Source organism: Corvus cornix, chromosome 11 (assembly GCF_000738735.6).
Source record: "Corvus cornix cornix isolate S_Up_H32 chromosome 11, ASM73873v5, whole genome shotgun sequence".
In the NCBI taxonomy this organism is placed as follows: Eukaryota; Metazoa; Chordata; class Aves; order Passeriformes; family Corvidae; genus Corvus; species Corvus cornix.
The window spans coordinates 20,250,067-20,265,008 of NC_046341.1; the positions used below are offsets into that span (position 1 = coordinate 20,250,067).

General features: G+C 43.9%; 1 protein-coding gene across 3 annotated transcripts in view; it reads left to right on the forward strand.

Moving 5' to 3' along the window:
* Positions 1-264: 264 nt before the first annotated feature.
* Positions 265-14,942, forward strand: part of PEPD (peptidase D) — a 144,811-nt gene continuing 130,133 nt past the window's right edge. The window contains exons 1-3 of one of the 3 annotated variants that reach the window (XM_039558165.1): positions 265-355; positions 5,729-5,912; positions 7,114-7,241. In XM_039558165.1, coding sequence (XP_039414099.1) covers positions 339-355; positions 5,729-5,912; positions 7,114-7,241 — 329 coding nt within the window. In that variant the 5' untranslated portion in view covers positions 265-338. Of the gene's footprint in view, positions 356-5,566; positions 5,608-5,728; positions 5,913-7,113; positions 7,242-14,942 lie in introns of those variants that run through there. The other 2 variants (XM_010396477.3, XM_039558166.1) reach the window with 2 other exon arrangements.

The following is a 14,942-nucleotide window of genomic DNA, read 5'->3' on the forward strand; positions in this document are numbered from 1 at the left end:
GGAGTTGTTTCGTAGAAGCCAGCACACACGGAGAGGCCGAGGCAGCCACAGAGGGTCCCACAGGCCCGCACCCCCCGGGTCAGGGTGTCCCGGCGGTAGCTCGGCGTGCGGCGGGGCGGGGCGGGGCGGCCGTGAGGGCGGGGCGGGGCGGGGCGGGGCGGGGCGGCCGTGAGGGCAGCGCGGGGCGGGGCGGGGCGGGGCGGGGCGGCCCTGAGGGCAGCGCGGGGCGGGGCGGGGCGGGGCGGGGCGGGGCGGCCGTGAGGGCAGCGCGGCGGGGCCGCTCCCGCCCCGCGCCGAGGCGCCGCCGCCACGTGACCGCGCAGGGCCGGCGGTGGAACATGGCTGCGGCGGCGGGGTGAGTGCGCGCCGGACCCGGCACCTCCGGCACCCCGCTCCCTGCGAGGGGCACGGCGCGGCCGGCGGGGACTCGCGGGGGACCCGCTGGGCCGGGGTCGGGCAGGCAGGGCATAAGGCTGGCGCCGGGCTGTCTGCGCTGGAGCCGGGGCTCCCCGAAAAGATTTCGGGTTTTGCGCGGGGCGGTGAGAGAGCTGTGAGGGGTGCCACGGGCGGGTCGGCTCGCAGTGCCTCGTCCCCAGCCGTGGGTTATCCTTTAAGTTGTCTTAGGTTTGGAAGTGATGCTTAAAGGTAGCTTGGATTACATAGCACAAGGGTTCTCCCACATTTTATAGCAAAAGTCAGCCATTTCTTCCCGTGCTGTAAGAAGGTGCCATTACAAATGTATCAAAACGAAGGGGGCAGTTTCCACAGTTACCAAGCACGGGTCAGGCTGGGGCTGGGCTGTGACCCGGGTCTCTGCGGGTCCCGTCCGGGCCTGGTGTCCCCAGCGCTGTGCGGGCGCTCCCTGCCCCGGCAGCACCTGCCCGGGGCCCCTGGGCCGGCGAGGTAGGAGGGACACGGAGCGGCGCCGGGACTTCAAGCTGTCAACTTTACAAGGGGCACTGAGCTGGCCGTGAAGAAAATACCCGCTTTATATGTTGAACAGCCGTAGTTGCTTTTACTGTTTGGTTGTATCGCCTATTTTCTTGTGCTGCTGTTACAGCATGGGCCTTTTGCGCTTCACATATGGGATGTGGAAACAGCATTGGAAATTGTTTAGGCTTCACGCTGATGTTGATGAATGTGTTGCTCAAAACAAACAAATAAATAAGGCCCAGTCAGTAAACAAGTGATAATTTACTGAAACGTAGTTTCAGTGGTTTCTCATGTTCATTGAAATCTGGATCCTCTCTGTGGGATCTCAGTAGAACAGAAATGGCAGACCCATGAATTTTCTGCTCAAAAAACCCAGAAGTACAAAAGGTTAACTGAAAAATGGTAGGAAAACCAGAAATAAAATAGGATTTTTGATTACCAGTGTGTTCTGGTGGTTGCTTTACAACACATCCAAAATGTTAGATGGATCATATGGCGCCAAAATGTAAGCTCTCTGAAAATAAAAAACTTCTGAAATAAATATTGAAAATCAGCAGCTCCAGGCAAAAGAAAAATATCCTTTAAACAAACAGATGTAGTTTAATGTTCCTAGCTATATTTCACTTGCAGTATAAAAAATAAAATTTTTATTTTATGATCACTTAGGCCCAAGCTCGTCTGTGAGCTTGGGCCTAAGTGATCATAAAAATTGTATGTGACAGCCAGCAGGAAACTATCAGCTACTGTGGGAGGCCTTTACCAGACTGAGCAGTGGTTGAATGCTGGTACCAGACTGGAGAAAAAAATGAAGCTGAGCTTCTCTTGTCCTGTTTTGTTCTTGCAAGTATCCACTTTGACACTGGCTAAGGTTTATTTGCAGAAGCTTGCATAACTTCAAAGAGGCATGCACTACAAAGCAATGCTTGTACCAAATACACTTCTTTATCAAGTGTGTAACTTTACATGAAAGTTTTGGGTTGAGTTTGTGGCTGGAGATGGAGAGCTCTTGTGCTAACAGAAGAAACCAACCTTAAAAGACTGGCCAATGTGTTGTATTAATTCAATCCTGATAATTCTGCTGAAACAAGTCAAGAGGAGGCCACAAAGTTGATCAGAGGACTGAAGTGCCTCTCCTGAGAAGACAAGCTGAGAAAATTTGGGCTGTTTAGCCTGGAGAAGGGAAGGTTGTGTGTATACTCAAAGCACCTTTCAGTATCTGAAGGGACTGCAGGGAAGCTGGAGAGGGACTGTTCATCAGGAACTGCAGTGATAGGGCAAGGAGTAATGGGTAGAAACTGAAAGAGGGGAAATTTAGGCCAGATATTAGGAAGATATTTTTAACTGTAAGAGTGGTAAGATACTGAAACAGGTTGCCCAGGGAGGCTGTGGATGCCCCAGCTCTGGCAGTGTTCAAAGCCAGGCTGTGCAAGGCCTTGGGCAGCCTGGTCTAGTGGGAGGTGTCCTTGCCCATGACAGGGGCTTGGGATGAGATGATCTTTAAGGTCTGTTCCAACCCATTCTATGATTCTGTGATTTGTGTGTCTTGTGGGATAAAACTGAGTGATTAGAGATCATGGACCAAAATGAAAAGCTTGTAGTTTCTTCTCTAGAGAGAATTTTGTGGCAGTTTTGTTCCAAGGCAAATAACATAGTTTTACACTGCTTACACTGTAATTGCATGTGTATTTGTAGGGTTTATACATTTGTGAGGCAGTTACATACGTGTACCCATTCAATTTATGACAAGTTGTTGAACAGCCAGTCCTGTGTGTGACATTTTTTTCTTGTGATCTTGAGTATTATGAGAGTTCTCTTTCCCAATTTTTATTTGCCATGGAAAGCCAGGTGTACAGCCATACGCCTTTTTGTAAGGCTTAAATTCAGTATTGCCTCTGAAAAGAGCTCTCTGTGTTAGCTGTGGAAAGCTCATGCATGGTTCATGTGTGCCAAGTGACCGGACCTCTGCAGGCAAAGCAGCACCTGTGGGTGTTCTGCCATGTTGTCAGTCCAACCATGGAGGTGCCATCTGGGTGGTTGCAGGAGGAAAAAAGAGAACAAGAGCTGTGGAGGAAGCAAGCTCCTCTAAGTTGAATATTCTCTCTAAAACCTAGCTGGTTTTCTCTGCAGAATTCTAGTTGGGAAGGTAGGTGTATTGCCTGGCAAGCTCCTGCTGTCTGAGGTATGAGTTAACATGGGTGCTCAGCAGAGAACCTGAGAAAAGAGCAAGAGTTGCAGCAACACTCAGCCCAGCCCTCGGGCCCTGCAGCCCTTTCTGCAGGGTCCAGCATGCTCTGTTGTTGTGATTTCTGCAGCAGCCTTAAAACAGGGACCAAGGCCATGCCCCTAAAGAAACTGTGCCAGGCTAAAACAACTGCAGAGGCCATGTTCTGCTGTGGATTAATACTGTGGCATCATATTCAGACAAGGAAGGTGGGATCTGTTATGTCCAAGGAAGAATATGCTTTCACTTAGAGAAAACGTGCAGAAGAACTTTCATTTTGCACTAGAATGCACTTTAGCTTTAGCATTAAGATCCCAGTAAAAAGCACACTTAAAGTGGCTTAGTAAAACTACTGGTAGGAATTGCTGCCTGACATAATTATTTCTCCTTGATTCTCATGTGGATTGTCAAAGGTTTTAAGTGTAATAAAAGCATTAATAGTAGACTTAAGGGAGATAAAAATGTGCCTTTGTAGCTGCTTCCTATGAGCTCCAGAGGGTAGGAATAGGCCTGGAGGAGAGAGGTCAGAGTTCTCTCTTCTTTTCTTTTTTTTTTTAAATCACAGAAGATCCCCAAACTTGTGAAGCAAGTAAACTTGCAATGAAGGTGACTTTTTTCCTTCCTTTGAAGCAAAACATGAGACAGGCTGTGCTACAACCTCTGCCTGTTTGTTTTTTTTTTTTAATCAGCAGATACAAAAATCTAAGAGCAACATATGGTGTAAGGGTATCTGATGATGTTCTCTCCTCCCTTTTATAAATGTCCCTTAAGGTGAGCATATGATTTCCAGGCCCTTGCATGTACTTCAAGAGATTATCATGCTTGGAGAACAGCGTTTTCAGCCTCTTGTGCATTGCTGAATTACTGAGCCACAGCTTTGTACCTGGAAAGCCTCGCCTGTTTTTAGTTTAAGGTTCACTATCTGGCTCAAAACTTCTGGTAGCTTTTGCTAGGATTTTATGAACTTGCTTCCTTCTTCCTACGGGCATGGGTACCCCAAAACAAAAGCTTGTGCTGTTCTTCTGGGCTGTGCAGATGTGCTGCAGTAGGTAGACTGCAGCCCTTCTGATGATCACCTGCCTTGGTGCTGGGTTGTCACGTGTGTGTGGGGAGGAATAAAAAAAAACACATTTGGGTTTTGTGCACCATCAGCTGAACTTCTAAGCAGATAATTTGAAAATTGGATTAGCAAGAGCAGTCTTTTCCCTTCTAAAATTACTTACACTGTTATATCAAGTAGTTATAAGCAAATAAAATAAAATATTTTATTAGCTCTTTCATGCTGTGTCTGCAGTAAGAAATTATAGCGTTTACATTTCTGAGGTTGATAAAGTCTTTTAGGAGGTTATGCAGCTATAAATCAAAGGTTACCTTTCAGATTGCCTATGAAAGCTATATAATAATTAAGATGTGGAGCTTTGCTCCTCTGAGGTTAAGTCCTTTGGTGGTTGGTTCATTTCTTGTCATCTTAACATAGTACCAAGTTAACTGCACCCTTCTGGCATCTCCTGTAAAGCATAGCTGATAGAAAGTGACCATCCAGTCAGTCTTGGAGAAGCTGAGGTTGAGGGACAAATTGGACTTAAATCACAGGATTTTATGGATAAATTTTATTGATCATCTCTAATACTGAAGCTCCAAAGCACAGCTTTGCTATATTAAGCATAAAAACCCACCCCCAAAACAAACTGCTTTTAGATTCTTCTCGTATCATCTGGTTAAACTCCTCCCTTTGCTTCATATTGTACAAAAGCTATGGTGTTTCTACTGGTAAAGCTCCAAAAAGTGCACTTATGGATCTGAAACAATGTGAATGAATCAGCCACATATTGTTGAAGTACTTTCAACATCTGAAATTACTTAATAACAGCAAGCTCTCTGCTTTTAAACTGTATTCTCACAGTTGCAGCTCCGTTGAGTACAATCTTTCAGAAACTTTCTGGGCTGTCTCAGCACATTTGAGCCGCCTTAGGGACAAGTGGTGGTACCCAGTACATGCTCCTGTGGCCATGTGTTTGTGTTCAGTCACCTGCTGAAGCTGCTTATGTGCATGCAAGAATAAACATACATACATAGAAAAGAGATTGGCAGGTCCTGTGTGAGTATGGGAAATGCTGTTGTCCTGTGTCTGCTATCCATGATCTTTTCTCTCCACTCCCTGTTTCAGCTACTGAAAGTTTTCCAGAAGGACTTGCTGTAGTTTGCTAGACTTAATGTAAACTTCCACTTCTGTTTTCAGCAACTCAGAACTAATTTTCTTCCCTCCTGCTTTGCCTCTCCTCAGCTGACACAGGCTGTAGTCACTTTGTGTTGTGTTGCCTGTAGGGATGTAGTGAGTGGGTTGTAGCTGCAGCCAGCCTTGTCTGCTGTTGCCATCTTTTTCCTTTGGTACTTGTGTGAGCAGTGCTTGATGGTTGCTTGCGAGCGATGCGTGTGTACGACCTCTCTTCTCCGTAAGTGATGAGCCTCTTGTTAGTAGTGTTGAACTAAACTAAAGTAATGAACACTGTGCATCTAAATTGTGCTAACCACTGTCTTTGCCATTAATTGTCAATTAAAAAAAATCTCTTCTAGACCCTCCTTTTGGCTGGGGAATGAGACTTTGAAAGTGCCTGTAGCGCTCTTTGCCTTGAACAGAAGACGACTGTGTGAACGCCTGAGACAGAATAAGGATGTCCAGAAGAATTCAATTGTTCTGCTGCAGGGTGGAGAAGAAACCCAGAGATACTGTACTGATACTGGTATTGTGTTTCGCCAGGTAAGAGCTGAATCAAAACTTCAAATTGAGAAACTCTCTTCAACTGTGTGAATTTTTAAATTATTTAAAATTCTTTTCCCTTTATCTCTCAGATGTGCATTGTCTTGCTTCACTTAAATAATTTGGCTTCTTTATAACATTGCTTCTTCAGCTTTGAGTTGCTCTCACTTTCAGTGCTTTAGTGCAGGCTCATTATCTGGTTTAAAGGGCCTAAACCTGTTTAAGGCCTTAACTGCTCATGAGTGTTTGAATCTAACCTTGAAGACAGCAGTGGAATATTTCTTCATTTTTTCAATCTTGTCTGTGACTCAAACAACAACCTAAGCTGAATTAATTAATAAAAAAGTATACTTATGGTTTTATAAAACAGCAGCCTATCTCTTGGAATTTACAATGCGTCTTCTTAAATTAGACTCTTATGTGCCCGTGTGTTCTTCTGTCACAAATAGAACTTAACAAGTTCTGGGGATGTTGGTGTAAAAGAACTCAAATGATGCATATCCCATATCCTGCATGGTTTCTGCAGCACTTTGTTTTGTGAATTTAATTGAGCTGTTGTATGTTATGAAGAAACAAACTCAGTAAATTCTACTTTAGATAGCGCGTATCTTAATGTAGTTATTAGTCTGGTTTTAGAGGAGATGCACCTTTCAGGGCACTAGAGCATACGTCTGTCCTTACCAGACTTAAATCCTGTGTTGTTAGGTGTTTTGTTGTTTGCTTGCTTGCTTGTTCTTAAAATAACTCTTGGCTAAGGGCTGTTCCTAGTGCAGCTTCCTTTTCTCTAGGGAAGGCTGGGTTTTCACTTCAGCACTCTGCTTTTGCAACCCAATGAAGCTGCACTCTGCTTTTGCCTTGTCTCTTGTGACGTGATTGTTTCTCCCTGATAATACATTCCCTAATTCTAGATTGGAAGAATGTATTTTAATGTGTAGTGTGTGTTTATTGTGCTGAGTTAACCTGCTTATGGTAGCTTATTAATCTCTGATCCTTTCCAGTTGCCAACAAAGAGATTTGTATTATTCTAACCTAAAACTAACCAGTCTGAAAAGGTTTAGACCTAAACCACTTCTTCCCCTCCAAAAGCAAGAGAGATCTCTTCCAGATATGTGGAAATAGAAATTAATATGTACTGTAGTGCATTTTTAGAGCTGGTAGAGGTGAGGTCTTTCTTCTAAGAATATATTTTGTTTTAACCTAGGAATCTTACTTTCACTGGACTTTTGGAGTAACTGAAGCAGGCTGCTTTGGAGCAGTAGATGTTGATACTGGAAGAAGTATGCTTTTTGTTCCACAACTCCCTGAAAGCTATGCTGTTTGGATGGGAAAGTAAGACCTATCTTTTAACTACATTCCAGTGTATCTGAGTACTTCATATGACGTAACTGTCTGTAGAGTTCCAGCGCTATGTCATTTAATCAGGTTCTACCAAATAATGCGGTGTGAATGATATGTACATAGAGTGATACATACAGAGATACAAAACATGATCAGTTGATAGTGATCATCTGATATGGAATGATCTGCCGCCGTTCGGAAAACAGTACCCTTAGAATTGGAACCCATGAATCTCATGGTATCTCTGAGAGGAAGGTGAACCATAAAGAAAAGTCAGTATCTTGTGTTAAGCCCAAGGAAGTTAAATAATAAAGCAGGCTTTTTCAAGCTGCTTTGCCAGTTTGCAGCAGCCTTAGCTAATGAAGCTTTTTGAATGGCATAAGGTAGTTTAGCCTCTCTGATAGTTTTTTTTTTAAATGAACTCACAGACTGGGAAATGTGATTTTAACGCTATTCTATGAGTATGCCATAAACATCTCTCCATCCACCTGGGGAGTAAATACTGCACAGTGCCACAGTAGTGGAGGAATTGATTTATTTATGCATTCATTTATTTTCTCAGTCTTAACTGTATTTATACCCTCTACCAAACTGTAAATTTTTGTATCATTTACATTGTCTTAGAGCACTGGATTGCTTCTAATTTAAACTTTTGACAAGATGCTTCACTTCTAATTGAAGCTATCACTTATATTTTAATGCTAATTTTGGGAAAAGGAAAACAGTTGTAACTGATCCCATGTGCTGAACTGTGCCAGACCATATGGTAGGGCATGGCTGCTGTCTTCTCAGAGAACTTACATGAATATCACTGTCTCAGACCTGTCTGGGGACTGAAATTGTGATGGCATAAAAATCTGCATACTGCTGTCTGAAATATTTTAGCTGCAAGCCACACCTGTCTGGGATGGCAGGTACTGTAACCCCCATGTGTACTCTCAAATCTGTTCCCACTTGGTGCTTGTTCCCACTTACAGACAAAGTTTTTTCCTATCCTTGAGTTCTCTTCTGCTAGTTCAAAACAGCTATTTCATACCCGCACTGATTGTGCCTAATCTAAAAAAGCTTAAAAATATTACTGAAATTTCAGCATCTCATTTTGCAATCTCAAACAAAATATTATGGTGTTTATAATTAGTGGCCTTTTTGATTTGTTTGTGCAGTGTGGATACAAATATGCTGCTAGCAAGAATTTTTCTTGCTTCTTTCCAGTCCCGTAAGATATTTTTCTCTCTCACGGAATATATTAGTAGAGTTCTATAAGCTATGAACACCTGTGACCTTGCAAAACCTTTGTTTATAGTATAGTAGAAAAATATTTTGACAATGGATGTTTTAGGATTTTAGCCAATCACCCCAAGGGGTGGCTGATCCTTTGACCAATTAGACTATGAAGAAAAAAGTCCATAAAAGACTTGTAAAATAATTAAATAAAGGAGTCTTGCTGCACAATTCCTGCCTGCTGGATCTCTCTTCTCCTCCCTACCACTGCAGGATACCACAACAGTGCAGCGCTTGTTATCTGTCCATTTGCAGAATTACACGTCTAGTTAAAAGTGGTTTATTGTCATTGTGTCCTCTTGCAGAGTATAACAAATAGTCTTTGTTGTTTTCTAAATTCTTCTCCTTACCCTTCCTGAATCCCTCTGTTTTAATCCTGTTTTCTCTTCTGTCAGCCGTGGTCATGTACTTTTTCTGCTTGTCAGAAGGAGGATGGATGAATAACTCATTTGTGAGTCAGTAGCGGTTCTGCTTCGTAAGTTGGTTGGCAGTGGGTACTGCACACAGCTAGGGATTGTGTTCCTTCCCAGAAGATTCAATTTTAAGTCAAAATTAGCACTGAAAGAAACACAGGTAAGCATGCCTTCCATCCACTGCAGTTTATCTACTGCAGTTTGCCTTGGAAGTGCTTATTGCTGTGCCTGTGGAAGGTGCTATCTACCCACTGAAGAAACAGTCATTTACTATCAGCGAAGCAGAAATCAGTGTAATGTGTTGTGTGGTATTTGTGAGGTTGGTGTCTTACACAGATCTGCAGCTGGTCTGCTAGTTCATAGCACAGGGTGGAGTTGCTTTGCCCGGTGTTTATACTGCTTTCTATTTAAGACAGATGTGGGAATTTGTGAATTTAGGCAGAAACACATTCTCTAAAAATTAATGCAAAAGGCTCTTTACTGTTATGCCTTCACTTCTGAAGAGCACATATTTGAGTTGCCTTTGAAGCATAGCATGGATAATGTGTCCTTCAGAGGGGTTAATCTTTTTACCTTGAAGTAATACAAAAATGGGTCTTTTTGACTCCATTCAGATTGCAGTCTTAGTTTGGCCAAAGCCAGTGCAGTGTCTGAGAGTGTTTAGCTTGGAGATTAGCAGACCATAAGTTTACAAATGAGACCATGAACACTGCAATTTTTCCAGCCTCACCACTGCACTTGTTTTTATGAGTGGTGCTGCATGCTGAGGTGGTGCCTGGGAACTCTGCAGAACAGGTGGACATGGAGATGGTGGATGCACCACTCTGGGCTGGGGTGAGCTCACAGCCCAGCACTAAGCAGTACTCTGGTGTTGAGGGTGACTACCACTTTGGAAGTGTTACCGATCTGGTAGGGCTTCATGCGGAATGTGTATGCTCTGAAGATTTGTAAATAGTTGTAAGGTTACCTTTCAGAAGTCCTTCAAGCTAAAATAACCTCTGCAGTTTTAAAAGGAAGGAGAGATTTAATTTAACTCGCAGACTATGGACCTTCTCCAAAAAATCCACAGCCTTTTAAGGTGGCAGTTGCAGAATTGTTATGAGAGTAGTTGTAGGACTGGTGGTCCTGCGTTCATGGAAGGGATCGCAACAACGTTGCTCTGTTTTTAAATTATGGGTGTGGGCATTTCTCCAGATGCTGGGCCAGCCAATTTCTTACTTGTTGGCTGGAAAAACCTGTTCAAGTAAGGGAACCACTTTGCCTGCCTCTTGACTTGTACCTCTGCCCCTGTCCCTCCATCATTTGTAAGGCAGACACACAGACTCTGAGAATGACTCTGAGCTTAGTGGGTGGCTTTTCTGCTCCAGAATATTTTTCTATTTTTAACTTTAGAAGGAAGAGTTTAAGAAATGAGTCCAGTAATACAGGATTGTGATGAAGGCTTCAGCAGTGTAACTGTTTTGTAAATGCCCCTCTTTCTTGGTACAGTCTTACCTAGTCAAGTTTGTGGTGCAAGAAAGCTGTTAGCAATCATTTCTGTTCCTAGAAAGCATTGAGTTGGTATGACTGCATGTCTTCACAAAGACTTCAGTTTTGCTAATTAATGCTGCACCTGCTATTTACCTCCTTAATTATAAATGACAGTACTAGTCAGTGTGCTGATTAAAGGTATTTTATAAAGTAAAACATGCTGTACAGCAGCTGCTTTATGTGGAGAGCATGCCAAAATAACTTAATAGCCTTTGCACATAGAGTGTTTTTAATGGAAGACAAAAAATATTTAAGAGTTTTGTGCTCTAACATTAGAAATGCATATTAAATGTATTATTGGCCCGAACAGTAAAATAGTACTGTGGTGCCTAATTTCCTGTGCGGTTTCCTGGGTTTTCTCTGAAGCTCTGCTGGATGACTGGTAAGTATTGCAACTTTAATCCAGCATTGCACCCACTATAAGTAATGTTTTTCCATTAATTTGATTGAAAGTTGTCTCTGTGTTCAAAGTTGAACCTTGCAGTAGCACTTGGAGCTGCAAATTTATTTCTCAGTGACCTAATGAGGAAGCTCTTTAAAACACTGTCATAAATTTTAAGTAGGTTGCAACTGAAATCAACCTTTGGTTTTGGTGATTACACTTGACTGACATCAGCAAAGCTGAGTAGTTTTACTGCCTTTTGAAAGAAGTACAGAAGTGTATGGTTGGGGTTTTTTGTTTGTTCGCTTTTTTCCCCTTAGCACTTTTGTAAAAGAAAGTAGCCTCTCAGTCTGTGGGGGCTTTTACCTTTCTTTTCTTATAGACTTTTTGTGACTGTGAAAACTAGAAGCTAAGAAATTGATTTCTTGATCTCTTCTTCTTAATGGAGATTGGTGAGATTTTGTGGCATTTGTATTTTGAATAACTGTGAGTATTAAATCGTGCACAGCATGGTATGTTTATCTGACTGTATCATGGTGACAGAGACTGGTGCACTAATTACCCTTGGTCTGGCGATGAGACAGCAAGGTGTTTGGAAGGGAAGCTGACAGTGGAGACAGCTCTTTGGAAAGATAGTGCAGTGTGTGGGGGGGTTATAGGGAATGAACTCCAGATTACCTTAATTGCTCTTCTTGATGTACATTTTGCAGGAATGAAGGACGTCTTCTACAGGAGTTTTATTAATGTGGAGCATACAGGTCCTCTTCTCCACAGCCTGCTCCAGAGCTATGTGTTCTTTGGTTTTACCTTCCAAACTGATTCGCCATCTCCTGCTTTTTTTATTGTAATTTTTTCTCTAAAATGAAATACGCTTTTCTTTTTCTATGTCTCTCAGTTTGGTCTTTTACTGTAATTTTTCCCTTCCCAGTACCCACTGAATCTTTATTTTGCTTTTTAAAAAAAACCCCAGGTTTTAATCACTTTAGGTTGTCTTATTACTGTTCAGTACCAACTGGCATTGCAGTTTATCTGAAAGGTTTGTTACCATCTGGAAATATCCTCTGTGGATCTCAAACATACTCAGTTCTGCTTCTGTTTCTGAGTAGTGTCAGAACTAATTTCAATCTTTGCACTATCCCACTAATCAAGACTTGCAGTCCATTTCTGTTTATTGCTTTAACTTCTGGGAACATCAGTGTAAATTGACACAGCACTTTTCAGTGTGGCAGTTGGAGGGTTTCCCACCCTGGGGAATGCTCATCTTTTTATTTATTTATTTTTATTTTCTGCTTTAGGCTTTTCCATTTTTTATTATGACTAGTCATTTGGTTTCAGGTTACATTGTAGTGTTTCTGTCCAAGCCAATTTGAGTTGATTTTGGAGAGTAAACAGTCTTGAGAGAGATTTTTGTCAAATATTTTGCTATTATTCAGATAGTACATCTGTTGCTTTACCCTTCATCTGATCCTTTCAAAACTGCACAATAAAGCTGGGCCTTTGATTGACGAGACTTACTTGTGTAATTCTCCAGGCTGCTTATTTTTCATGATTCCAGTTCTCTCCCTGGTACAGTGATTTCCATTTCTTGTCCCCCATTCATTTATTATTGTATGTTATAAAATCACAGAATAGCCTGGGTTGGAAGGGACCTTCAAGATCATTAAGTTCCAAGCCCCCACCATGGGCAGGGACACCTTCCAGTGTCCCAGGTTGCTCACAGCCCCATCCAGCCTGACCTTGGACACTTCCAGGGATGGGGCAGCCAGAGCTGCTCTGGGCAGCCTGTGCCAGGAACTCAGCACCCACACAGGGAGGAATTTCTTCCCAGTATCCCATCTAGCCCTGCCCTCTGTCAGTTGGAAGCCATTCCCCCTTGTCCTGTCACTCCAGGCTCTTTGTCTCGGTTTTGAAAGACAGGTGTCTGCTAAGGAAGGCAGAAGCCCCCCCTTGAAGTGGCAGATATAACCCCTTTTCCCTCTAAGTTATTATATTTTGAAATCAAGGGCCTTTAGGCGAAGATGTGGGAAATAGGAATAACAGTTCTTTACTGTTATATATCTATATGTGTATAACCAGTCAAACAAACAGCAATAACTCTGGCAGTAACAGCAAACAATCACAAACCCAGTCCCAGCCTTCTCGGCTGTCAGGCCCTTTCCCCTCGGGTGCAGTTCCGCTCGCAGCCGGCAGGGGCGCTGGCGGCTCCCGGTGAGCAGGGCAGGTGCGATGGTTCCCCCGCGGCTGCAGGGGGCGCTCCGGAGCGAGCTCGGGGAGCACGCGGCACCGGTGCCCCGGGATCCCGGGAAGGGATGGAACAAAGGCTTCACAAACCCCTGGGCAGCCGATCCCGGACTCTCAGGAACAGCAGGCTGGAGCGGCAGGCTGGAACGGCAGGGACGAACGCAAATCCCGGGTGGCAGACGAGATGTATCCAGATGGGAGAACCCCACGGAGGCCCAGGCAGGCAGGACGAGCAGGGCTACAGCGTAGCGAAAGCTTGAAGCAGCAGCGGGGCAGGGCAGCCACAGCCCGGTCTCCAGCAGGGCAGGGAAAGCGGCTTTTGGGGTCCCGGCGTTGTTTCCAGCAGGAAGAAAGAACGGCCAAAAAGAAAGAAGCAGCAGCTCCTTTCTCTGCAGCTTCTCTCTCCGGACCTCTGCAGCTTCTCTCTCCGGACGCTCAGAGCGAACTGCCCCCACACCCAGGTGTAGACAAAGAAGTAGCCAGGCCCGCCCCACTCCCCTTTTTGTCTTTCTTAAGTACAGCTATTTGTCCCCTAGCAACATGCATATGGGAGAAAATTCCTTTAACAGAAAAAAAACTAAGACTAAACTGAAACCCCAACACTCTTGTAAATAGACTTTCTCCATCTTTCTTGTTGATCCTTCGGGCACTGGAAGGCTGCAGTTAAGTTACCCTGAAGCTTCTCCCCTGCAGGCTGAACAATCCCAGTTGTCCCAGCCCTCTGATCATGCTGGTGCCTCCTCTGGACTCTCGCCAGCAGCTCTGCAGGTGGGGTCTCACCTGAGTGGGGCAGAGGGGAAGAATTCCGCCATCCTCTGCTGCCCACACTGGGCAGTCAGCCCAGGGCACAGGGGTTTCTGGGTCCCAGCGCACACAGCTGGGGTAGGGCCAGCCCTCACCCACCAGTATCCCCAAGTCGTTCTCCCAGGGCTGCTCTTGACCTGTTCATTCCCAGCCTGAATTGGTCCCGAGGGTTGCCCCAACACAGATGTAGCTCCAGCACTTGGTCTTGTTAAACCTCATGAGAATCCCATGGGCCTGCTGCCCAATTTCTCTGTGGATAAAAATTACATTTTCAGTATAATTAATGTCTGGCTTGCTCTTGCTGCTTTACTGACAATTGTTTGCTCTAAAAGCACTGATCAAATGCTTAGACTTCTCAAATGCTCAGTTTAGTCATTGTCCCAGTATTCTCACTGTCCACAAGCCTTGCTTGCTCTGGGAGGAATGTGCGTTGTTTTTATGACTTTTGCTTCAGTAATTATTTTTATAAATCTTTGCTTTCTTACTGCTTTCTTCAACACCTTAAGTTTCTTGTTGAGAAGGCTTGAAACCATAATAGCAATTTGTATCAGTCCATTGATTGGCCGTCTCTACCAGCATACACCTATAAGTGAATGCTCGAGTGTTAAAAGTGCTTCTTTTTCCTCTCCTCTTTTTGATTCAGGCATATTGAGAAAAGAACCAGCACTAAGCAAATCTGTTTGACGATGCTCTACCCGAGTTTTTTAATTTCCGGATGTGGCTTCAAACCACAGAATGAGATAGCACGTCTCATTCCTGTGGTGTGACAGGGAATGTTGATAACTCCCACCAGGCATTTCTTATTTTATACTTTATGTAATGTGCTACCAGGAGTACCGAGTTCGGTGATATAAACTCCTGATAACATTTTGAAGTATCAGAGAATCTAAGGGGTTTTTTTTATCAGGCATGCCCTGTGTTTTTCTTCAAAAAACCTGCTGCTGGTAGGAAGGTGAGCTGCAGCAAAAGAAATGTCCATGGGGGTTTGCCAGCAGTGCTCCAACAAGGCTCTGCACCTCCACACTGCCTTCTGCTGTGCCA